Source organism: Schistocerca serialis, chromosome 4, assembly GCF_023864345.2.
Source record: "Schistocerca serialis cubense isolate TAMUIC-IGC-003099 chromosome 4, iqSchSeri2.2, whole genome shotgun sequence".
Lineage (NCBI taxonomy): Eukaryota > Metazoa > Arthropoda > Insecta > Orthoptera > Acrididae > Schistocerca > Schistocerca serialis.
Window position 1 is genome coordinate 716529788 of NC_064641.1, and position 26898 is coordinate 716556685.

The 26898-nt window shown below is 39.4% G+C and overlaps 1 protein-coding gene across 1 annotated transcript in view; it reads right to left on the reverse strand.

The window, feature by feature from the left end:
* LOC126474722 (intermembrane lipid transfer protein VPS13B) overlaps positions 1 to 26898 on the reverse strand; it is a 205982-nt gene that overhangs the window by 78241 nt on the left and 100843 nt on the right. Inside the window, exon 13 of the mRNA XM_050102201.1 lies at positions 7231 to 7403. Within this exon, the coding sequence (XP_049958158.1) occupies positions 7231 to 7403 (173 nt within the window). The remainder of the gene's footprint in view (positions 1 to 7230; positions 7404 to 26898) is intronic.

Consider the following 26898-nt stretch of genomic DNA (forward strand, 5'->3'; position numbering starts at 1 on the left):
TACAGCTAGGCTGACAGAAAAAGCTTTGTATACTCTGAACAATACAAAATAAAATTGTTAGGAGGAGCTGAGCAAAATGCAGTGCCAGTGGGTACAACAAACTAATACTATCAGTCTCTTTCAATGAGTTCTGATTACAACAAAGGCTTACATAAAATAGTAATCACCAGAACATATATTATGTCTAATTATTTGATGTGCCTTTTCACCACCAAATAGATAAAGCTACTCTTCAAGACATCCAATTTCAATGCAGTTTTTAAGAAAAAGTATTTTGGTTACTGGTCATTAGTATAATCCCTCAATGACAAACTGAGATGGAATGTAGATGAGCTCTAGCAGTGCAAAACCACCATACGGTGAGTACACCAAGGGCAAGTGTAACAGCTTCATATTTTTCATCTGACTGCCACATTTTTTTCTGTTTGCTTTTTCTAATCATTGGTGTGGTATTACATTAAAAATTAATTTTGTCTTACCATCCACTGTTGCCACAAACTTCCTTCTTATTTACAACATAAAACTGATGGTATTGGAACTATTATTCCACAATACAAGCAAGAATTAAAATAAATGGAGATTACATTCAGTTTCTTGAATTCCAATGTTATATGCAAACAAATGTCCTATGTCCTACTGTACAACCTTTTTTTTTATCAAATTCAAAACACAAGTTCAGTTCTACTATTTTACAAGTTCGTAATTTTCTCATAAAGCAATTGTTGGATTGTTTCATAAAAGTTAGCACAATGATCCCAAAACAATATCCCCCATCCCTTTTCTGTCACACAAAATTTTGTTTGTCACTCAGTATTATTACTTTACTGTTTAACAATAAAAGGAAAGATTGCTACTCACCATAAAGATAACATTTAAGTTGCAGAAAGACTCAACGAAAAGACTGTTACAAGCTTAGCTTTTTGCCATTGTTGTTGTTGTGGTCTTCAGTCCTGAGACTGGTTTGATGCAGCTCTCCATGCTACCCTATCCTGTGCAAGTTTCTTCATCTCCCAGTACCTACTGCAACCAACATCCTTCTGAATCTGCTTAGTGTATTCATCTCGTGGCCTCCCTCTACAATTTTTACCCTCCACGCTGCCCTCCAATGCTAAATTTGTGATCCCTTGGTGCCTCAGAACATGTCCTACCAAACGGTCCCTTCTTCTCGTCAAGTTGTGCTACAAACTTCTCTTCTCCCCAATTCTATTCAATACCTCCTCATTAAGTACGTGATCTACCCATCTAATCTTCAGCATTCTTCTGTAGCACCACATTTCGAAAGCTTCTATTCTCTTCCTGGCCAAACTATTTATCGTCCATGTTTCACTTCCATACATGGCTACACTCCATACGAACACTTTCAGAAACGACTTCCTGACACTTAAATCTACACTCGATGTTAACAAATTTCTCTTCTTCAGAAACGCTTTCCTTGCCATTGCCAGTCTACATTTTATATCTTCTCTACTTCGACCATCATCAGTTATTTTGCTCCCCAAATAGCAAAACTCCTTTCCTACTTTAAGTGTCCCATTTCCTAATCTAATTTCCTCAGCATCACCCGACTTAATTCGACTACATTCCATTAGCCTCGTTTTGCTTTTGTTGATATTCATCTTACATCCTCTTTTCAAGACACTGTCCATTCTGTTCAACTGCTCTTCCAAGTCCTTTGCTGTCTCTGACAGAATTACAATGTCATCGGCGAGCCTTAAAGTTTTTATTTCTTCTCCATGGATATTAATACCTACACCGAATATTTCTTCTGTTTCCTTTACTGCTTGCTCAATATACAGATTGAATAACATTGGGGAGAGGCTACAACCCTGTCTCACTCCCTTCCCAACCACTGCTTCCCTTTCATGTCCCTCGACTCTTATAACTGCCATCTGGTTTCTGTACAAATTGTAAATAGCCTTTCGCTCTCTGTACTTTACCCCTGCCACCTTTAGAATTTGAAAGAGAGTATTCCAGTCAACATTGTCAAATGTTTGCTCCCAGTCTACAAATGCTAGAAACGTATGTTTGCCTTTCCTTAATCTTTCTTCTAAGATAAGTCGTAAGGTCAGTATTGCCTCACGTGTTCCAATATTTCTACGGAATCCAAACTGATCTTCCCCGATGTCGGCTTCTACCAGTTTTTCCATTCATCTGTAAAGAATTCGTGTTAGTATTTTGCAGCTGTGACTTATTAAACTGATAGTTCGGTAATTTTCACATCTGTCAACACTTGCTTTCTTTGGGATTGGAATTATTATATTCTTCTTGAAGTCTGAGGATACTTTGCCTGTCTCATACATCTTGCTCACCAGATGGTAGAGTTTTTTCAGGACTGGCTCTCCCAAGGCCGTCAGTAGTTCTAATGGAATGTTGTCTAATTCAGGGGCCTTGTTTCGGCTCAGGTCTTTCAGTGCTCTGTCAAACTCTTCACGCAGTATCGTATCTCCCATTTCATCTTCATCTACAGTCTCTTCCATTTCTGTAACATTGTCCTCAAGTACATCGCCCTTGTGTAGACCCTCTATATACTCCTTCCATCTTTCTGCTTTCCCTTCTTTGGTTAGAACTGGGTATCCATCTGAGTTCTTGATATTCATACAAGTGGTTCTCTTTTCTCCAAAGGTCTCTTTAATTTTCCTGTAGGCAGTATCTATCTCACCCCTAGTGAGATAAGCCTCTACATACTTACATTTGTCCTCTAGCCATCCCTGCTTAGCCGTTTTGCACTTCCTGTCAATCTCATTTTTGAGACGTTTGTATTCCTTTTTGCCTGCTCCATTTACTGCATTTTTATATTTTCTCCTTTCATCAATTAAATTCAATATTTTTTCTGTTACCCAAGGATTTCTACTAGCCCTCGTCTTTGTGCCTACTTGATCCTCTGCTGCCTTCACTACTTCATCCCTCAGAGCTACCCATTCTTCTTCTACCGTACTTCTCTCCCCCACTGCTGTCAATTGTTCCCTTATGCTCTCCCTGAAACTCTGTACAACCTCTTGTTTAGTCAGTTTATCCAGGTCCCAACTCCTTAAATTCCCACCTTTTTGCAGTTTCTTCAATTTTAATCTGCAGTTCATAGCCAATAGATTGTGGTCAGAGACCACATCTGCCCCTGGAAATGTCTTACAATTTAAAACCTGGTTCCTAAATCTCTGTCTTACCATTATATAATCTATCTGATACCTTTTAGTATCTCCAGGATTCTTCCATGTATACAACCTCCTTTTATGATTCTTGCCATAGACTGCTTCAAAAAAAGGAACACACACACATTCATTCATTCATTCACACAAACAAGCACACCTCACACACACATGACCGGTGTATCTCTGGCAGCTTGGACTGGAATGCAAGTGTCACATGGAACAAAAGCAAAAGTCTGGAGATGGCGGGGGACAAGAAAGAATAGCAGGATACAGGTGGAGGGAGAGAAGAATGCTGTCTGGTAGACATGGTAGGCATGGTAAGAATGCCTCCAGGTGCACCATTGAGAGACTGTGGAGCAAGGACCCGTGAGGGAGGGTGGGGGTGGGGCTGGGGGTGGGGGCGGATAGGGATGTGGGAGGGGGGGAAGGAAGCAGGGTGCGGAAAAGGAGAGAAGCAAGATGGGGGAAAGAGAGACAGGTGCATTGGCAGAGGGCTACACTCAATAAGGGTGAAGAGACAGTGAAAACTGTTGGGTGGAAGGTGTGGGACAGTAGGTTACCGTAGGCTGAGGCCGGGGTAATTTCAGGAGTGGAGGGTGTGTTGTAAGGATAGTTCCCATCTGCACAGGTCAGAAAATCTGGTGGTGGAGGGGAGGCTCCAGATGACCTGAGTTGTGAAGCATCTATTGAAATCAACCATCTTCTGTTCAGCTGCATGTTGTGCTAAAGAGTGGTGTACTTTGCTCTTCCCCACAGTTTGACAATGAGCATTCATCCTGGTGGACAGCTGGTTGGTAATCATACCAATATAAAAGGCTGTGCAATGATTGAAGCAGAGCTGGTCTATGACATGGTTGCTTTCTCAGACTGTCTGGCCTCTGATGGGGTAGGATAAACCTGTGGCAGGACTGGAATAGGAAGAGCTGGATGGGTGGATTGGGCAAGAACTGACCACTGGGTCTTCCACAGGGATATGATCCCTGTAGCAAGGAGTTGGGATTGCAAGTGGTACAGTGATAGACTAGCATGTTGTGAAGGTTGGGTTTTTGACAGAACACTACTTTAGGGAGAGTGGGAATGAACTTGGGTAGGACGTTCCTCATTTCAGGGCATGACGACTGCTAACCAAACCCCTGATGAAGGATGTGGTTCAATCATGTTAGTCCGAGGTGGTATTGGGTGATGGAGGGGACACTTCTTTGTAGTTGGTGAGATGACTGGGGGGTGTGTGGGGGAAATGGCATGGGAGATATGTTCGCGGACTAGGTCAGGAGGATAGTGCCTGTCTGTGAAGGCCTTGCTGAGAGCTTCAGCATACTGGGCAATGGAGTTCTTGTCCCAGCAAATATGTCGTCCCCAGGTGGTCAGGCCCTATGGGAGAAATTTTTTGGTGTGGAACAGGTGACACCGTTGAAACGTAATACTGTCGGTGGTTGTGTGTTAAATGTAGACAGAGGTGTTACGGCAGCCATCAGAGAGGAGGTGGTCAACGTCCAGGAAGGTGGCACACTGGGATGAGAAAGACAAGGTGAAGCACATGGGGCAGAAGGTACTGAGGTTGAAAAAAAATTGAGGATATTGTACCTTAGCTCTGAGTCCAGATTATGAAGATATCATCGATGAACCTGAACCAGACCAGGGATTTGGGGTTTTGGGAGGTAAGGAAGGTCTCCTCTAGATGGCCCATAAACAGGTTGGCACAGGAGAATGAAATGGGGGTGCCCATCGCTGTACCACAGATCTGTTTGCATACCTTCCCTTCAAAGGTGAAGTAGTTGTCAGTTAGGATAAAGTTAGTAAAATGTATGCAGAATGAGGTAATGGTTTTGGAGCCTGAAGGATGTTGGAAAAAGTAGTGTTCAAAGGTGGCAAGACCAACGAGTATGAGGTATGTTGGTGTTCAGGGAGGTAGCGTCAACAGTGACAGGAAGGGTTCAAGAGGTTAAGTGGTGGGGAGGGTGGAAAGTCAGTGAAGGAATTGGTTGGTATCTTTTGATGTGGGAGGCTACATTATGGGCAACTGGTTGAAGGTATTGGTCACGAGGGCCAAAATTCTTTTGGTGGGGGGCACAATTACGATCTACAGAGGGGAGTCCAGGATTGTTGGATTTGCAGATTTTGGGGAGCATGTAGAAGGTAGATGTGTGGTGTGCCTCTGGGGTGAGGAGGGACATGGATTCTGGGGAGAGGTTCTTGGTAGGGCTTAAGGCCTTAAACAGGATTTGTAGGTTATGTTGGACTTTTGGGATGGGGCCACTCAGGCAGATTTTATTAGTCGAGAAGTGAGACAATTGGCAGTCGCCTTCAGCAAAGTAGTCACTGTGATTCATAATGACAGTGGTGAAAGCTTTGTCTGCAGGTAGGATGATTAGGTCAGGATTTGTTTTGAGGTTGTGTGTGGCTTCCTCTCTTCTTCTGAAAGGACCAGCTACAAAGGAGCATCCCCTTTGTCGCACAATACCGCCCGGGACTGGAACAATTAAACCACATCCTTCGTCAGCGCTCTGATTACCTGAAATGAGGGACATCCTTCCAAAGATCATATCCCAGTTGAAGTACCAGGTACCAGATCTGCCCAATCCACCCACCCAGCACTTCCTATTCCAGTAGTGTCACTGGCTTATCCTACTCCATGAGAGGATGGGCCACCTGTGAAAGCAGCCATGTCATATACCAGTTCCGCTGCAATCATTCTGCAGCCTTTTATATTGGGATGATAACAAACCAATTGTCCACCAGGATGAACGGCCGTCATCAAACTGTGCGCTAGAGCAAAGCAGACGACTGTTACCACAACTTAACATAACACACTTGATTTCAATGGCTGCTTCAACAATAAGTGTCACGAGGATCCTCCCCTCCAACACAAGCTTCTCAGATCTGCACAAATGGGAGTTATCCTTACAACACAATCTCCGCTCCCGAAATTACCCTGGCCTCAACCTATGGCAACCTACTGCTCCACACCTTCCACTGAACAGTTTGAACCCTCTCTGCCCTATCACCTCACATCTTCTCACCCTCACTGTGTGGTGCCTTCTGCCAATGTGCCTTTCCCCTTTCTTGTTCCTCTCCTTTTCCACGTCCCATACCCCTACCTGTCCCAACTTATTACCCCACAGCCTCCTAACATTGCACTTTGTGGCAGTCTTGTCACACCTCCATCCAGAGTCCCTGCATGCTCTGCCAGACACCCCCCACCCCCCCCCCCACCCCCCGCCCCACCTGTATCCTGCTCCTCCGTCCCATTCAGATTGCATCTTTTGTTCCACATGACAGTGCATTCTGGTGCAAGCTGCAGGAGACGATGGTCACATGTGCATGAGGTGTGCTTACTTGTGTGAAGTGTGTGTTTTCTTTTCTGAAAAAGGTTTTGCCCAAAAGCTAACCAAGTAACAGTAGTTTTGTTGTGCCTGTCTGCAATACAACAGGTCCTCTTTAGAGTGAGTAGCAATCTTTTCTTTTATTGATGATATCCCTACCTGGAATTTCCATTGTTTAATTTACTGTATATACTTTTTTCTGTCCTAAAATATAACATTCAAAAAGGAAAGCAAAAAAACAACATTATAGATAGATTCCCTCTATCACTGTTGTGATAGGAAAGAGATACACCATTCTATGGTTAAAAGAGCCTTCCTTGCTTTTGCCTGAACTGATTTAGGAATACAACAGAAATTTTTTGATTAGAAAATGTAAACTGAAGATTGCACTTATCACTTCCAGATTATGGTTCCTATGCTTAGTCATCACGTCACATTACTGAGTTCATATGTGCTACCATTTCTACGTTTTCACCATGGACCACCAAGGGTTTTCTTGTATATCATCTGTCATTTTCAAATGTCTGTCGTCTCTCACATCAATAACATACAAAACAGGCAGACAGTTTTCTAAAAGAACAACAGCATCAGACTAGTCCCACAAAAGGCCAGGTTTCACAAAACATTGTATTCACAACTCAAACATTTACAGTTCACACACAGTAAGCAAAATGCATCAAAGAAACAGATTACATTCTACAAGCAGCTCAGGAATTTAAAAAAAAATCAATGACATTAATGCTATGTTGAATGGAGCTAACCTTGCGTTTCCTGTTTGCCTGCATAACAGAGGGCTCAAAGGGAGGATGAGTCGCCAGCTGCAGTTGTATTTCTGGTTTGAAGAATGTTATTTGAAACACTTGAACAGGTATGTTGGCTTCAAGTGCCTCAAAATCCTCTGCTGAAGCTGGTGGCAGCTGCTCACGGCTAGGCTCTGAACAGTTACTGTTCATTAAATTCAAGATAAAACATTATAGTCGCTACAGGTGTTATATTTCTGAGAGTGTGAAAAGACAGATAATAAACATATATCAAAAAAATATTTTCATCATATTCAAACAGAACAGTCTAAAACATTGGTATCACATACAAATTGTGGCCCATTAAGCACAACAAGCCAGATCTAAGAGAATCTAAATATTTTCTGATGCTAATCAATAACAGGAAAGGAAGTGAAACTGTGAGACATGGTGAGAAATAACTACATCATAAGGCCCCATATGGTCAAATAGCTTTTGTCTGTACACTGTTGTTCAGTGTTTCCAGTTCCCATGGTTTCAAGCATGCAAAATGCATTTACATCCACCGATCTGTACCTTCATATATTTCATTTCATTTTTCTGCTTTAGTTTTCTCATTATTTTTCATTTTAGTCTGTATTACTTTTCCGCTCAAACAGTCCAAGGGTGTACTGCCGGTCCATAGTGTCCAATGGGCACAATATTTCAACGATCAGACATGTCGCCATCATCAGGTGCACTGAATAACTGAGTTCCTGAGGGCGGGCGGCCGTCTTAAATCCCCTCCTCAATTGCACTGACGCCACCACAGACACCAATGCCAGTGTCTCAGTGACCGCAGACGCGTGAGCACGGACAGCGGAGAGAACGCCTCTCAAGGGGAGCTCAGTACTTCAGCACACTTGATGATGGCGACATGTCCGAGTGTCGAAATATTGTGCCTGTTGGACACTATGGATTGGCAGTACACCCATGGACAGTTAGAGCTAGAAATACGCCAGGAGAAACTGAAGAATCACATGCATTACTTTTGGTTTTTATTTTTTTAAATAAGATTTCTAGTATTAAATGTTTGAACACTTCAAGATGGACACTTCAAGATAACTGTTACAGAAACAAGTCTCTTTTTATGAACACTTCATTATATAAACATCTTATTTTTAGAAAGTTCTCATTTCACAAGCGTTTCTTTCATAAACATTTCTTTAATAAAAATTAAGAAATAAGTGCCTTCTTATAAAAAGTCTTATAACAGTCATAAATGTCTCATTCAGCAGCAATCTATTGTAAGTAGACATATTATTTGCACATTTAATAAAATTCTACAAAGGCAACTTTCTGACACAAATTCTAACAAGTTTAGTTTTTTGTTAGTTTTCTTTCATTATGAATACATACACAGAAAGCTAAAAAATAACAAACACGTTTTACTTTGACTAACACATCTGCCTACACAGAGTAATAATGTTGAAATTTTACTCTCATGTTAGAGATAAATGGAAGAACTGGTAATCCACTACAACGGATTAAGATATACTTACAAAATGTCTAAGTGGAACATATCAAATGTGAAAATAAGAAATGACAAAACGTAAGATTTCATTACCAATGTGATCGCAATTTCAACAGCACTACATTGTAATGCAAACAACAGACCAACAAACACAAAGTGAAATACGAATGTGTTCAATGATAATCAGCAACACCATCATTTTACTTATAAATGGCAATGTACGAAGAAGCTGCACTCACCAGAAATCACCAGTGTTTGTCATATGGTTGATAGTAAAATTAGAATGTCAAATAATCCACAAAATCTTGAACATAAAATGATGAGTTAGTACAGAGATCACTGGAGACTGGACCTCACCATATGTGTGTTTACAGAACCATCTTAAAAATCATTTTATTATTTGGGGGTAAACGTGAAAAATGCAAGTTAAGTGTGAACAGGTAGAATATTATATAATAGTATAGAAGTATAGTGCTTTAATCATATTACCACCAGTCTCAATAAGAATTCCTGATTATCTGTATCATCTTAGAGCAGAAGGAAGGGCACACGTCTTGATACCAAGTCAAAAGGGAGCCTTACACATGTACATATTTATGAGGGTCATTTTTAAAGTAAGAACTGATAGCACATTGTGTCCAAGCATCCTGTCACATGACGTCCATTTGTCGCCATGTCAATCAGTAATCCTGCCAATTGTGAAGTGCGCTCATTATTTTGGTTCTTAAATGCAAAACAAATTCGTCCTGTTAAAATTCATTTGCAGCTTGTTGAAGTTTGTGGTGCAGGTATAAAGAATGAGATGGAAATGTGTGTAAATTTTGTAGGCTTTTTAATAAAGGAAAAGCAAACATTCCTGATGAATATCAATCTGAATGGCCTACTGTCATGAATGACAACTTGACACAAAAAGTTGGCAAGGTGATTCACAAAAACAGGCGCTCACTATTGATGAAATGCATCGTAAATTTCCACAAGTTTCAAGACGAGCAGTTTTTCATACTGTTAATGACAAACTTCACTACAAAAAAGTGTGTGGAAGATGGATGCCGAAAATGTTGACAGAAGAACACAAAACAAAGTGAAGGGCACATTCTTTGCCCACTTTCGAGTGCTATAACAAGGTTGGTGATGAGTTCTTGAGTCACACTGTGACTAGTGATGAAGCACGGATTGCGCATTACACCCTATGGATCGTAATCACATAGAGCACCAATTATTGAAAACATCATCTATTAGGGTCATAATGTCTTTATCCACCCATGTTGGAAAGTTCTTCTTCTCCTCTCTCTCTCTCTCTCTCTCTCTCTCATTTCTTTTTTTTTTTTTTTTTTTTGGGGTGGGGTGTGTTTCACCCATGCAGCCATCCTCAGAACCATAAAAAGCATTAATCTGTTACAGCCATTTAACTAGACTTAAGTCAATGATCTCAGCAAATTAACATTTTTACTATGTTATAACACAAAAAATTATTTTTCCTCTATTCTTATTTTGTCCTCTGTTACAAAATCATATAGGAGCTTATACCCTTTTTGGTCTTCTGTTGCTAAAAGAGTTTTAAGGTTTGTTAGTAAAGCATTTCCAGAGGTCATCAGGTCCTGTATCAGTTTCACAGTTTCTGCCATCTGTGGCAGCCAAAGAAAACGTGATTAATATCTTCCTCACAGATACATTAACATGGAGAAAATGGTATCACATTGAGGTGGTAGAGATGTTGCCATAATCTCCCGTGGTTGAATGGAAGTCATGTCATTGTCATTATGAAGTTTCTGTTGTATCTGCAATTTTGGTACCAAGGACATGATGGGGATTTGGTACCACTGCGGCATAGTGTTCTCACTTTAATTTTGTAAGACCATTGGAGGTTTCCAGTCCTTCATGCACTGATTATAGTCCTCATGGTATGAAGAAGATCAGTGGGTGGTATTTTATCATATTTCAACTAACCAATGTACACAGTTTCCTTGGCCAGAATAATTACTTTCTTGTTTCCTTTTATTCTACGGTGAACCTTCAGCATGATGGTTATCTTATTTAAGCGGGAAAGCTCATGAACTGGTTCTATAATGGGATTTGCCAGATAATTTTTGGCACTGCTGTCATTGTATCATTTTAACAGCATCAATGCTGTTAAAATTATAATTGTCTCTTCTAGCATTTCTTTTGTGTATTTAAGTTCCTCTAAATCTGCTATATGTTCCATAGGCAGTATGAACGCAACTTCAGGGTGCTTGAATTTCCTCCTTGATTAATCTTGCCATCTCCAAATGCACCTCCCGCCCTAACTCTTGTTTTTAGACTCATCTGTGTAAAAATATTGTGAGGATGGTCATTGGCTGCGTTGTCACCTAAAATTTTCTCATTCAGTGTACCTTGGATGATTGCATTGTGTGTCTTGATATTCAGCTTCACTAGTGTTGTAATAAGGCGTGCTTGAGCAGCTTAAATTTGAGGAAGAGGCAATGTATTCCGGGAAAGACAAGGCACTGAAGTACAATTCTGCTAAGGGCAGTAGCTTTTTCTTAATCCAATATCTGCCTCCATACCACCTTGCAGTGAGATCTCTAATCTTTGTCCATAAGCTGTCATGTAAGAAGTGGAGACATTTCAAGAATAATTTGACAGGGATTTATTTTGTTCATTTACTTCCACCAGCAAAGCATTAGTCGGACCCAATTTGAATGCTCCAGTACAGACTCTGATACCTTTATACTTGTAGTTATCTAGCTTCTGTAGGCTATTGTGCATTGCTGAACCAAAACAGATGTGTAGTATGATCCAAAGATCCTTTTTTCTACCATAATCTTTTACAAAATCTACACTGCAATCACCACAGACTATTAACTGTTTGCTACTGTCTGACAAATAGCATAGTAAGGAATCCAAATTCCTTACAAGCAATTCGAAATTTCACAGTGGAGATCTACATACAGTTGCCATTGAGAGTGGACTATTTTTCAGTATTAATTCACAGTCACACACACCTATGAGCTGATTACTACAAAATCTGCTTGTCTCAACGTTTTCGAACTTGCGTTAATATATGTAACAACTATTCCTCTTTCCATATTAGTTCTACATGAGTAAGATGCTAGAGTGTAGTCTTTACATTTAACTTCTCTAATTCTTTGGTTATTTGGTGCTCAGATAGGCACAGGACATCTATCTTCTCACAGCTCTCTAAATTTTCTCAACAGACAAGGAGCCCTTCTACCTTATAACTCAGTCCTCTAATATTCTGATGAAATAAGCTAACCTTACTTTTCTGTACATTCATAACCCATTTGTGTGATTCTTCTCTTATTCTGACTTCTTTCATAACAGGGTGCTTGAACACTGATTCAATTCCAAAAAACGTACCTCTTTGACATTAGTAACTACAGGGATCTTACATTTTGTGATGGTGCCCACTTGTACATTTTCTGCTAGAAGCTCAACCAACCAATCTTAGCCTCTTTTATTCAGGTGTAGGCTGGTTCTAGTATAAAACCATTTCCCAATTATAGAAACAGGGACTGTACTCGTGTTCGTGTGCATTTCCATTTCAGTCAGCAGCAGCCTGCTCAACTCTGTGCTCACGTGGCTCGTGTATTTCCTACACCTACTTCATCCAGGTCATCGCTAATGCTGTAATTTTTGACGACACCTCATGCTGTCCCCTGCTCCTCTTACAACTTGATCCTCCTTATCAAAATCTTTGCAAAGATTCCCTATGCCCTCCTCTCAACTGGATAATGCTAGCAATTGCCAAAAGCAAACACTGTTTTTTTTTAGATAAGGATTGGAGCTGATGTTTGAAATGTTGAAAAAACTCCTGAAATATGCAGAGAATATAACTTTAGTCACAGTTTTATGGCTTACAATGATTACACTCTACAGTAGCAGAAAAATTGAATGTATATGAATTCATATTTCACTTGACAGCATTCTGTTTTTCCTTGTGCATAATCATAGTTTAGACTTTACTATTTATATTTTTCACAAAAGTACATTTAAAGTTTTACTAAAAGAGTATTTTCGTAAATCATTATCTTCACTGAAAGCTGTAATTCTATGTAGGCCTATATTAAACAAATGTTTCGCCCTATCACCTATGAAAGCATTAAGTCATTCAATGCAGCTGTTTTGTCATTCAATCTTTTCTAACTGTTTTGTTTCTTCTTCCTTTGAACATGGTCATGTATATTTTTGTGTCGTCTAGTAAATGAACCAAATATTCTAGATGTGTGTGTGTGTGTGTGTGTGTGTGTGTGTGTGTGTGTGTGTGTGTATAAAAATGATAACTATAAAAATGGAATGAAAGAGTTAATAGAGGTAGATAGACGGGCCATAGTGCTCAGAAACAGTGGCCATGTGTGTGTGAGTTGTGCTTGAGTGACTAAATTTTTTACTGTAGAAGAAGGACTTCATCCGAAAGCTTAAATATTTTTGCCATTCTTTCTTTGTGCCTGTCTGCAAATCAGCACATCCTTTATGTGGTGAGAAGCAGTCTATCCTTTCAATATGGTTGAATGAAAGAGTTAATGTTTTTAAGAAAACTTAACAAATTATGTAAAAGATTTTTTAAAATGTAGCCATGACAATCAAACTAAAAAAAAAAAAACTGCCCTCTGTAATCAACTGCAAGGGCCATTCCATAAGACATGGTAACTATGGTATATTTTGTGAACATGTGGCATCACAATAAATACATTCGAAAGTCTGTGGCAATCAGTACTGAAATCAACCAGCAGACTGCGACTGCATGCGAGGATTGCTCACTACTAGTGCTTGAAACATTCAGTGTGGGCTTCGCCATGCTAAAAGATGGGTGTAAACAAAATGGAATAGCGAGCATATGTGGAAACTGCCTTTCTCACTGTCAGAAGTGCTACTCAGTGTCATGCGGAACTATAAGTAACTGTGGGTGACAGGGCATTGCCCTATCTCACAGTTGCATGTTGGCTGGAGGCTTTCTGATGTGGATGTGCAGCTACAACAAACTCCCCATGAAGTGTGCATCCCACAGCTAAGTGCAACAGAATCCATCAGCCATGAAGGTCATGCTCATCTGATGTATGATAGACACAGTATTCTAGAAAATCGCCCTTCATGATAATGCTACAGCCCATACTGCAAACATCATCAAGAATTGTGAACAGAGGTAGGGGTGGGAGAACCTCTCCCGCACATCTTACTCACTAGACATCCGTCCATCTGCCTTTGACCTCCACAACTGAAGAGGAGGCGCTCCGCAAACTGTGTGGATATCCTCACGGCATTTTGGTAACAGATGGCACACTTCGACAGTAATGCCAATGGTATTCAACACCTCCCCTATTGTTGGCAAAACTGTGTGCATGCAGTGTGGGACCATTTTGAAAGACAGTATTTGATTTTCATTAACTTTTGTTCTATTTGTATGCATGTACAATAAATTTACACAGAGTTCCAATGTTCATGTTTCATTTCACCTCCTGCACTGGATCCCTAGTTTATGTTGGCATGCAGATACACTCTGCCTTACTAGCTCAATGTACATCGTGGAATTCCCATGTTGTTGCATTATTGTCAGATATACCACAGATGCCACAACTTATCTAGACTCTCATACTTATCCATGAATTCTGTATTTCCTTTTCATCAAAAGACTGTGGAAGTTATCCGAAGAAAAGAAGAAATACATCTTTGTGGATAAATGTATTCTACTTTAGAAAAATTTTAGACATTTCTGATTATTTGTTATTTTTTTCACTTTGTATTAGATTGACTATTCTTTTACCTTTGGTTAATAAGTGATGTAACGTGTGAGGCCAGATACATGAAGTAACCTTAAATTTCCAGCCTGTCAAGTAACTCCACAAGTTAATGATTAGTTGGCAGCATTATCCAAACTACCCAGCATTCAGCATTCTTCTGTAGCACCATATTTCAAAAGTTTATATTCTATATTGTCCGAACTGCTTGTTGTCCACATTTCATTTCCATAGAAGGCTATGCTCCAGACAAAAATACCTTAAATATCTTCTGGAAAGACATCCCAATAGTTTAAAATTTGTATTTGATCTTAACAAATGTCCCTTCTTCAAAGAGAGTTTTCTTGTCTTCCAAGCCTGTATTTTATATCCTCTCTATTTTTGCCATAGTTAGTAATTTTTCTACCGGGTGATTATGTGGACAAGGAAAAAACATTCCCGGATTCCCTGGTTAAAAATAAATTTTCTCCCAGGTAAAAATACACTTTTTCCATGTTAAGTGACAGTATACTTTCCCTCAGAACTGAAAAAGTTATAAATGCTTTGAATGGCTATGGTTTTATACACTGGTGTAGAATTTCTCGGCACTATAGAAAACGAAACTCAGGAGGGGGGAAAAATACGTTTTAGAAAGATCTTTGATGTGTAGCAACATGTACACTGCATATTTTCATATTACAAAAGTATAAAGGCGAATTCCATCAAACACCGCATATTCAGAGCATAGGACACGTGATGTAGTCAGCCAACAGGAACATAGCTGTTAAGTGGCACGAACACACAAATAGGAAAAGTTAATGGTTTAAATTAATATACACAGTGTTGCTACAAGAAAAGCAAAGTTTTCACGCATAATATTGGTCTCTAAGATTTGTGGCAACATAGAACCACTGGCTCACCCCGCAATAATATCGCTACCCTACCGCAGCGAGAAAACTGAATCTTTACCAGATCAGTGTGCACGGCTCGTGGTCTTGTGGTAGCGTTCTCGCTTCCCACGCACGGGGACCCGGGTTCGATTCCCAGCGGGCCAGGGATTTTCTCTGCCTCGTGAGGACTGGATGTTGTGTGTCTTTCATAATAATTTCATCCTCATTCACTCGCAAGTCGCCGTAGTGGCGTTAAACAACTTGTGGAGCGGCGACCGAACCGCCCGTGAGGGGTCTTCCGGCCACCAATGCCATACGCTCATTATTATTACTATTATTATTATTATTATTATTATTATTATTATTATTATCAGATCAGTTCTCTGTAGTACATGCTCTATACTACACGCACTGTGTATACACTGCGAGAATAAAAGTATCCATGGTAAGTGACGGGAGTGCGAGTGATTATTTATCATCGTAATTACCACACCCGCTCTCCAATGCCTATAGATTAAGAAGCTCCATGAGAAGCTGAGCTTTCACATGTAATGTTGATCTCTTTTGCGCATGTTACACTTTCATCACACAAATGTAATGTTCTGGGCTCAAAATTCTTCTAAATAGCTCGTCCTCAAAGAGTTGATTTTTAAATGAGTGTAAAACACTCTGTGATTTAATAAATCAGTTTCAGGAGTTGCCAGAGAGCACCAGATAACAGGCGTCACCACTCTTGCGCAGCTACGATGACATAGGAAGCCCATATGTTCATACGTGGAAGACATTTAAAGATCTTACATTGTGTCATAAAAGAAACAAGACATCAGAGGATACTCCAAGAGCACTGGAATTTTGTGAACCATATTACAATGCATAATTTGGCTAATAGTGCACATTCGCATGTCCAGATTCCCAATGAAGTAGGCCTCGACCTGACATTAAGCTGTTCAGTGTAAGTTTTCTTCAACTACCAGTACTGTATTATCTCATTATTTGGTTCTTTATTAAGGCATAATGCCATACATGCTAGAAGATGAAAATGTGCACTTGAAATGCAGCGAACAGTTGAAACTAGCCAGTAGTGTGGAATTAAACACTTCATTTCAAATAAATTGACTGTCTCAGCAGAAAAGATTAATAAAAGCCAAATCTCTTTGGCAAACCAACAAAAATAACTTCATTGTTCTGCAAGGCGATTAATCAGGGTGTATACGTGAACAAGGAAAAAAAATTCCCGGATGTTTCCCGGATTTCCCGGTTAAAAATACACTTTCTCCCGGACAAAAACACACTTTTTCTGTATAATTAAGTGACAGTATAGTTTCCCTTGGAACTGTAAAACTTATCAATCCTTTGAATGAATGTTTTTATACACAGGTGTAGAATTTCCCGGCACTTTAGAAAACGAAACTTAGGGAAGAAAACTCCTTTTGGAAAGATTTTTGATGTGCAGCAACATGTACACTGCATATTTTCGTATTGCAAAAGTATAAATTCAAATTCCGCTAAACACATCGTGCTACTTTCCGAACCATTGTAACCGAGATTGTGATGCGCTTTTGTAAGCCAGTCATAACTCTTGTCACGTGATCCCGATGACAGCGGATATTCAGACCACAGGACACGTGATGTTGTCAGCTAATACCAACATCACCGTTAAGTAGCGCGGATACACAAACAGGAAAAGTTAATGTTTTAAATTAATATATGTAGCGTTGCTACAAGAAAAGCAAAGGTTTCACATATAATATTGGTCTCTAATGTCAATAAGCTTCAAGAGAAGCTAAGCTTTCACATATAATGTTGATATTTTTTTGAGCATGTTATGCTTTAAGATATATCATCGCACAAAAGTGCCAGTAAAATTTTTAGCAGAGTCCAGTGATTTGTCCTCAAAGTTTTCCACAAATAAATTAGCTACCGCAGAGGAGAGAGAGCTTCCCGTGACACTACATCAATTTGCTCATAATAACGACATGAATGTCTGATCTTCTGGGCTCGAAATACTTCTAATGGCTCTTCATCAAACGCTCTGTGGTTTAAGAAATTCATCATACATTCTCGCACATAGATCAACTTGCGTAAAAGGAAATTTACTTTGAAAGTAACACTTTTCAAACGACCATTCGCAATATTTTCCCGCAACCTGTTAGAAATAGGTTCGTTTCAGTAGTCGTCAGAGAGGGCCAGATAACGCGCCACCACACTTTGGCAGCGCTATGACGCAGGAAGCCCGCATGTTCGTGCGTGTAAAACAGTAAAAGATCTTACATTATGTCATAAAAGAAGAAATCAGAGGACACTCCAAGGACATATGATTTTCATGAACCATACTAAAATGGCACATTTAAAGTGGATACTTAAAGAGCACATTTGTATGTCCAGATTCCCAATGAAGTAGGCCTCGACCTGATATTAAGCTTTTCAGTGTGGGTTTCGGGATGTCAATTTTCTTGGAGTACCAGTACTATATGAACTCATTTTTGATTCTTTACTATGGCATAATGGCATACACGCTAGAAGATGAAAACGTGCACTTGAAATGCAGCGAGCAGTTGAAATTAGCCAATAGTGTGGAACTAAACACTTTGTTTCAAACACATTGACTGCCTCAGTGTATAAGATTAATAAAAACAAAATTTCTTTAGCAAACCAACAAAAATAACTTCATTGTTGTACAAGGTGATAAAATTTGAAACTAATAACATATATTAGCCTTCCGTAAATATGTGAATGTATTTTCATTCACTTGATAGCTCCCGGCCACAGAAATCCATTTTGTTTTTCATTTGATGTGAGAGCAGTAAACAAAGAGGAAACAGCAAATTCACTAAATGTAAACATCGGTCACGTGGAGACTACCACCTCCCCACTACAACTCGGACTGCTCTGCGCATCATTTCCGGATCTACGATATTTCCGAACCGGGGCAATATTACATAGTGGCACTCCCCCTCCCTCGAGCGTTTGAGGTAGGACGCCAAAAATTTAAAAAATTGACTTTTCAAAAATATCTTCATTTTGTAGCACACATCTTTCTGATGAGTCTGATACATAAAGCATATATGATCAAGGGAACGTGAGACATGTTATTTGGTCTTAGTGTGCCGAAGTGCAGTGCCACGCCTCTTCACACAGCATTCTTCCATCGCATGTCTCTGTATTTCGCTCTGTGGAATTCAAACGTGTAATATTTTGTAATGGGTGCCATCAAACTATATTCAGGCCAGTGGAAATTAAAATGTCCTGTGGTGCCTCTCCTGCTCCCAGTTGGCCGGTTTGACATCTTGCCCCTCTTTAAAAAATCTCGCACTTAATAGTGGATGGGATTATTTGTAACCGGGAGAACAAGAATTCTTCAGAAAATTTGCAGTCTTTACTGCCTATTGGCTAATAACTTGCTGTTTAAAGTGACATAAAATTAAATGTAGAATACATAAAACGAGTAAAGACAAGTGGCAAGCAAGACGGTACACATTTCCTCAATCCTAGCATTTTATTTCTCTCTAATCATGCCACAACTTTATATGGCGTACTTCCCTTTCTGGCAAAGAATCTATTACCTCATCAAAGTTCGTCAACATTTTGATACACAAAAAAACAAAATGTTGTTGTCTACTACCAGAAAAGCTGTTAATACAAATAGAACCAACACTGGTGTGGTTTCTCGATCTGATTACGTGTATTTTGACACTGTGTGCTAGATAAAATGAAATAGGCCTGCCTAATATTGCAGCAATTGTTACACACACCAAATAAACGCGACTGTTTAGCACAAATGGTCATTTTCATAATACGACAGAATATAATTCACGAAGTACCAAAAAATCAAATTTTCAAAAATATGTTCATTTTGTAGCCCATGTCTTTCTGAAGAGTCTGATACATAAAACATATATGTTTGAGGAAATGTAAGGCATGTTATTTGGTTTTAAGTGTGCCAAGGTGCAGTGCCACCCCCTTTCACATAGCATTCTTCTATCACACGTCACTGTATTTCACTTCGTGAAATTGAAATGTGTATATTTTATACTGGATGCCATCAAACTATATTCAGGACAGTGTAAATTAAAATGTCCTGTGGTGCCTCTCCTGCTCCCAGTCGCCCAGTTTGACATCCTGCCCCTCTTTCTTTTAAAAAAAACCTCACAATTAATACTGGAGGGGATTATTTGTAATCGGGAGGACAAGAACTCTTCAGAAAATTTGCACTATTTATTGCTTGTTAGCTAATAACTTGCTGTTTTGTGCGACATAAAATTAAATACAGGATGCATAAAACCAGTAAAGACAAGAGACAAGCATTACAGTACATATTTCTTCAATCATTAGCTCCTAGCACTGTTTTCTCTTTAATCTTGATACAGCTTTACATGGCGTGCTTTCCTTTCTGTGACAGAATCTATTACGTCATCAAAGTTCGTCAATTGTTTTATTACATGAAAAATCGAAATATCGTTGTCTGCTGTTAATACAAATAGTACCCAATACTGGTGTGGTTTCTCGATCTGATTATGTCTATTTTGATGCTGTCTGCTAGATAAAACAAAATAGGTGTTTCTAACACTGCAGAAATTGTAACACACACCAAATAAACGAGACTGTTTTGGCATAAATGGTCATTTTTATAACACGACAGAATATAATTCGTGAAGACCAACATAAAATGCCTATTAGGCCTACTACAAGGAAAAGCTTTACGTTAGAAAAAAATTTCACATTTCATTCATACGCTCCAGTTTCTCGAGCATGAGATCAAAAAGTAGTAGTATGAGATTTTTACATAAATTTGGAATCGTCATATTCTTCCCTAATTTATGTTATGTTCCCGTTTCTTCTCCTTCCTCGTTCTATCGACAATATTTTCATGACTAATTCTGGAACCATTCCTGCCTTTGTCAAAACTGATTCGCTGGTTAACTTCACTAACCCTGCCAGAAACACGGCTTTAGTTATCGCTGATTATTCTCCGGTTAGGCGTTTTTATGTTCGTACAAACTATTTTCCGCGCTACTTCCAGAATAGAACTTAAGAGTCTGCTAGACGGGGATTGTACAACTGGCCCTTACTAGTGTAGCGGTCTGGCCAAAAATTTTCTGACAAAATTTCATTTTCCTGGATACACCGAGAAGATAATACGTAATCTTTCTTACCTGTTATTGCTGTTAGTCGTTCATTTCCACTCTGGTAGTCTGAATCTACGGATTTCCCTAGTAATTATAACAACGCTGATCATTCGCAAACCCAAGCAACAACATAATCAGACAGCGATCGGCATTCACTCGTTCGGCTTTACTCTTCTCAGCTCGTATAGCACGGTCCCCTTTTGCCTGCAGGAAAGTTTATTTCTAGATGTGACGAGGATTCCCCTGACAGACTTCACATACACTATGCACGCATTCAAAAAGCGACTTACAATTATTTTTTTCCCCATGTGACCAAACTGCTGATTTCATCAGTCCTAGGCTTACACACTACTTAATCTACCTTACACTAACTTACGCTAAGGGCAAACACATACACCCATGCCCGAGGGAGGATTCAAACCTCCGACGGGGGGAGCCACGCGAACCGAGACAAGTCCCCCAAGACCGCACAACTACCCCGCGTAGCTTATGATTCATTCAGAAATCAACTTATAGAGTGTGTTCAAAAACCAACAGGGATGCGCATCAAAATCATATGAGTAATCGATCGAACCAACATGCACTGGATGCTAGGCGCTTTGTGAAACGAGGTTTTCTCCTCTCAAGAATATGAATTTGGCGCCCCTCCCAGACCCCTACCCTCGAAGACCAGGGCCCGCTGCACATGCGTGAATCTGGCAGCTTGGGTGCGGCAGTAAAATTTTTCCCGGTTGCATCTGGCTGCTTGCTGCGACTGCTTTCACAGCCAACAGCCCTGTTTCTGTAACCAGAAACGGGAGAAGGTACTACTCATTTGCCACTCAACTGCGCATGCGCATGAGCCCGCTCGTAAATGCTAAAACGAATCTAATGTAAATAGCTGTGACGTCACGCTCATTGGAGGCAATTTGTTGTTATGAAGCACTGCATAGTCTTCCTAAAGCCTTTGATACATTTTGCTGTTGGCAAACGCTTGTATGAGCACTGTGTTTTGTTGTTGTATATGGCACATTTCCCTTGTAATTTATGTTTTATTTTCGTTTATTTCTCATTAATATTTTATTGTTGCAGTATTATTCTGCAGTAGTGGGATTCAGTAATATCCTTTGTTAGAGTATCGATTCTTACCAGTCAAAACTACAAAAATTTAACTGAAGACTAAAACAATGAAAAATACCCAGAATTCTAAAATATTCCCGGGTTTTTCCCGGTTTTCTCCCGGATGAAAAAATTCCCGGGTTTTTCCCGGATCTCTCGGTTGTCCGAGGTCGTATACACCCTGTTAATGATTGACTGTCAGAAAGGTGGAAATAAAATAAGATCTGAAACTAATAACATTTTAGCCCTCGTTAATTATGTGAATGTATTTTAATTCACTTGATAGCTCCTGGCAACAGAAATCCATTTTGTTTTCATTTGACGTGAGAGCAGTAAACGAAGAGGATAAGGCAAAATCACTAAACGTAAACATGGGTCACGTGTAGACTATGCACCTCCCCACAACAACACAGACTGCTCTGCACATCTCCCCCGAATCTACAATATTTCCGAACCACACCTTGCCACCAGCATTTGAGATAGAATGCCAAAAAATGTTCATATTGTAGTGCATATCTTTCTGAACAGTCTGATACATAAAACACACATGTTTGAGGAAATGTAAGACATGATATTTGATCTTCAGCGTGCCAAAGTGAAGTGCCGCCCCTCTTCACACAGCATTCTTCTATTGCATTTCACTGTATTTCGCTCTGTGGAATTCAAACGTGTATATTTTATAATGGATGTTATCAAACCATATCCACGGCAATGGGAATTAAAATGCCCAGTGGTGCCTCTCCTGCTCCCAGTCGGCCTGCTCCTTTTAAAAAAAATAGAAATAAATAAATAAATAAATACAAATAGTACCCAATACTGGTGTGATTTCTCGATCTGATTGTGTCTATTTTGTCACTGTCTGCTACATGAAACGAAATAGGTCTGTCTAATATTGCAGCAGTTGTAACACACACCAAATAAACGAGACTGATTTGGCACAAATTGTCATTTTTATAGCACATTAGAATGTAATTCTAATGGACGATAAATAGTTTAGACAAGAAGAGAATAGAAGCTTTCTAAATGTGGTGCTACAGAAGAATGTACTGTATGATATGGATGAATCGGACCAAGATTTGTTGCTATGGAGATCCGGGATACACCCTGTGGGCACAAGAAGTACAGTTCCAGGAAACTTTAGTGTTTGTTATCATAATATGAAAGAGTTTCTGGATAAGTATTCTTTCCTACAAAGAAGTTGTTTTGATCCATTTCGGATTCATAAGAAGACAGTGAAGTGTAGCCTCAGAGAAATTGATATAAAATCAGTATTGAAAGTGAATCAGTGCATGGGACTTAACATGAAACCAGGATAAAAGTTATGTTCCAGTTGTGTTACACTGCTAAAAAATTAAGAATATTCTGATAATTTACATGACAATGACGAAGAGTATCAGCCACCTTCAACCACAGCGGATGAGCAATTAAATACTTCAGGGTTTGTCTCCCATGAAGTCACACAAAGTTGGGAAAAGAGACAGGCCCAGCTATGGTAGAAGAAAACTACAAGAAGCTCAGATGGAATTAAAACACAAAATAGCTGACACACTAATGGTAGATGTGAGACCCATCAAAATGCTAAGCAGAAGTTTGCTGCTATAAAGGATTCTGGTCTGGATTACAAAGGTGCAATGAAGCTGCTAGTGTGTGACATCAGTTCCTACCAGTGCATGATACACAGGTGTGAAAACTGTCCTAAGTGTCCTGGTAAGGCAAATCTTGCATAACATGTGAATAACAAACTGTATGGTGAACTCCTTATGGATGACGATGAACTTGTTTCTTATGAACAATGGACACACATGGATTGCATAAGTCTTGAAACAAAGCAAAGTACAGTGGAAGATTTTGTTGAAATGTGCTGTCAAAAAATGGACAAACTGACCACAGACAGCAACAGCACAATCGGCTTATCTCCAGTCTTGTAAGGATAATTTGAAACAAGATGAAATTATAGTAACACTAGACTTTTCTGAAAATTATGCATTTATAGTTCAAGATGCCATCCAAGGATATCATTGGGACAACAGTCAAGCAACTCTCCAGCCATTTGCGATTTACTATAGAGGTGAATCAGGTGATGTGTCTGTCATGAACCTGTGCATTTTTAGTGACTGTTTAATTCATGATGCAATTGCAGTTCATGCCCACATTCACACTGTCATGGCATATGTGAAAAACAACTGCCTCATATACATTTTGCGAAATACTTCAGTGATGGGGCAGCTAGTCAGAACAAAAACTGTAAAAATCTCAAAAATTTATGCATGCATTACCATGATTTTCAGATTCACGTAGAATGGAATTTTTTCACAACAAGTCATGGTAAAAATGTATGTGATGGTATTGGTGCTACCATTAAGCGCATGGCAGCACGAGCTAGTCTGCAGCACCCTACAGAAGGTCATATTCTAACACCTCTTCAATTATTTACCTGTGTACAGAAAAATATCTCTGGCATACGATCATTCTATGTTTCAAAAGATGAGGTGAAATCTGTTGAAGAGTTGCTAAAAAGCAGACTAGAACACGTTAAAACTGTTGCAGGCACAAGGAGCCATAATCACTTCTCTCCAGCAGACTCTGACAATGTGCAGATGAGCAAACTGTCCGGTTATAACAATAGGTTCATGCACAACATGTGTCTTCACAATTTGTCTGACTCAGGATTCAGAGGCAAAAGCAGCAACATACAACCAGGTTGCTATGTTATTGCTGTTTATGATGACAAACGGTACTTAATATGTGTTGCAGAGTGCTGTGAAGCAGAAGGTGATGTATTTGTGAACGTCATGGCACCAGCAGCACCAGCAAGATCATTTCATTGGCCACGTTTGGCAGACAGGTGTTGGATTACTTTTGAACATATTCTTATGACAGTTCCAGTTCCTACCACAGTGTCAGGAAGACAATACAATTTGCCACTCAATGTACAGAGTACAGTAACTAAAGTGGGGGAGAACTTCTGTTCAAAGCACAATCGAATGGTTTTTAGCAGTTAAGGTGCAGTAAACATTAATGATAGGTTGTGTTAATCTGTCTATATGTTGTTGCTTGGTGATTAAGCTGTTGTGGGAGAGGATAAGAAGAGGCAGCACATATCTTTTTACAAAATGGTGTTGTGGAACAATGGCCACATCACCAAATACATCTGTCAACTTCCATTGTATACAAATGTCTTGCAATAACATGCTGAAATTTTGAGACATATATCATCATGGTCTACTTATGCAGTGTGTGTAATTTGGTTTGGACACCACATGTCCCTTTTGTCCTACCACACTTCGAAAATCCATGTTTTTCAGGTAAATTTTCAAATTTTTTATTTTCGTGTGCATGTAACTCATTTTTGTGACTGATAAGGGCATGATGAGTTCTGTGTGTGTTTAGGCCACATTAAGCTTACCACAAAAAAATTTATACCCTGTGAATTATATTTGGCATAGAGGGCACCTACAATATGTACCTTTTAATGTATTTCATTTTTTTAATCACATTTTGGAATTTTTTATTTTCCCTCAGAAATATGTTGTTGCTGTTTTGATTCATGGAGTGTGTTCTCTAAATGGATGTTACTGGGTTGTAAAAATTTCACTGGACTGTGTGGAATAGCTCCAAAGTTATTAAGACCTGAAGTTGGGTCTGAAGATAGATTGCCAGATGCGGGCTGCAATTTCCGGGTCACGCCATCTTCTGTCACAAGTCATAATTCTGGAACTAATTGGCAGGGGAAACTAAAACATTGTACACGAGTGTTCCACACGTGGTAGAATTAGTGTACTGAATTTCAGTCAAATCTGAGACTATGAGCTGGAGCCACCGGTTGAACTGACATGGAATGACCCTGTTCCAACTTTTGTGTCAGAACACTCATGCCTGCCAGCCACAGACTTCAGTTCAGTTGGATACTGCTTTGCTCAGGCCCCAAATGGGCATGTGATACATGGACAGCTGCTGAGTATACACAGGATCAGTAGTAGTGACAGCAGGCGACTGCAAATGTGCTTTGATCTTGAAAGCATTTTGCACCATAAGGAGCTGTCACCAGATGGCTAGTGGCAGTTTCCCAGTCTCCACACAGACGTTAGGTATAGGGCTAACACTGTAAGCCCCAGCAGCTAACCTTCTATCCCCATATTACACTGATTTAATAATATTAATGTATAAAGATCATGAAGAAATGTACATATCACAGTTATAGCCCAACTGGGCATGAAAAATACTCCAGTAAAACTGCAAAAGGCATGATCTGTAAGTCCCTCAGTTCTACTCATTCAGATGGGGAGCATATACATTTATCATTGAATACAAGGTCCTGGAATCACAATGACTCTTAAAATTGATATTATCACCTCTCAAGTTGTAGGGAGGTTAAAAACAGGGCAACGACATATAAAGCAAACATCTAATCTCCTACCCAAAGGAGTAATTAAAACCTTTTTCCTCACCCTATCCTCTAGCCTTTTAAATGTCAACTGCAGCTGACAGGTTGTAGCTGCAAGTCCAGATGATGATTAGTAAATCAAAATGGTGCTCACAAATAGGAATTCTGTACTGAGTTTTTAATTGTACACAATATACTATTTTGTTATAGCAAATAGACTGCTACACTCAGTTGAACAACACCTGTCTGCTGGGGAAATTTGTTCGAGAGAGGATTCCAAACTCCGTATCTGTAATAGTACTATTCAAGAAAGGAATCTTGCTAGGCCAGGCAGATGTCGATGGAACACTAATTCAGAAAACAAAACCATGACATGGTGCTTCCAAAATATTAAGGGGACTTTGTCTTCAGTTTCCTCAGAACAAGCAATAAACTCATCATTTTTAAATATGAGAAATTAATGCCACATGCACAATATAGCCATAAAAAAAACCACATGATACATGATTCGCAGCTAAAAAAAAAATCAATATGCTCTGTTCCTACAATCTACCAGTCGTCGGCTGCAGCTGACAAATTACTTTTGATGGAAAAGCAATATAAAACAAATGAAAAATATTTACTGCGAATAGTGATTACTTAACGCCCCTCTCTCTGTGTGGATCACTGAGAACCAATATTCAGGTAATGATTTAAAGGTATTATCCTTCCAAGTAGTGCTGCAGTCCTGGTCAAAAGAACAATATCTGACAACACTCACTGCAGAAGAGGAACAGTGAAAATAATATACTGGTAAAGGAATGACAGGAATGCATAGTTAAAAACACAGATAGGTATCCTGCTTACACCTCTTTCCAAAAATTCATTCATCAGAGAAAGGAACAAGATGGGACAAGAAAGGATAAGATGGGCAGAAGCCTGGCAAAGAAATAATTCACTATGTTACGTTGTTTCAGATAGAACA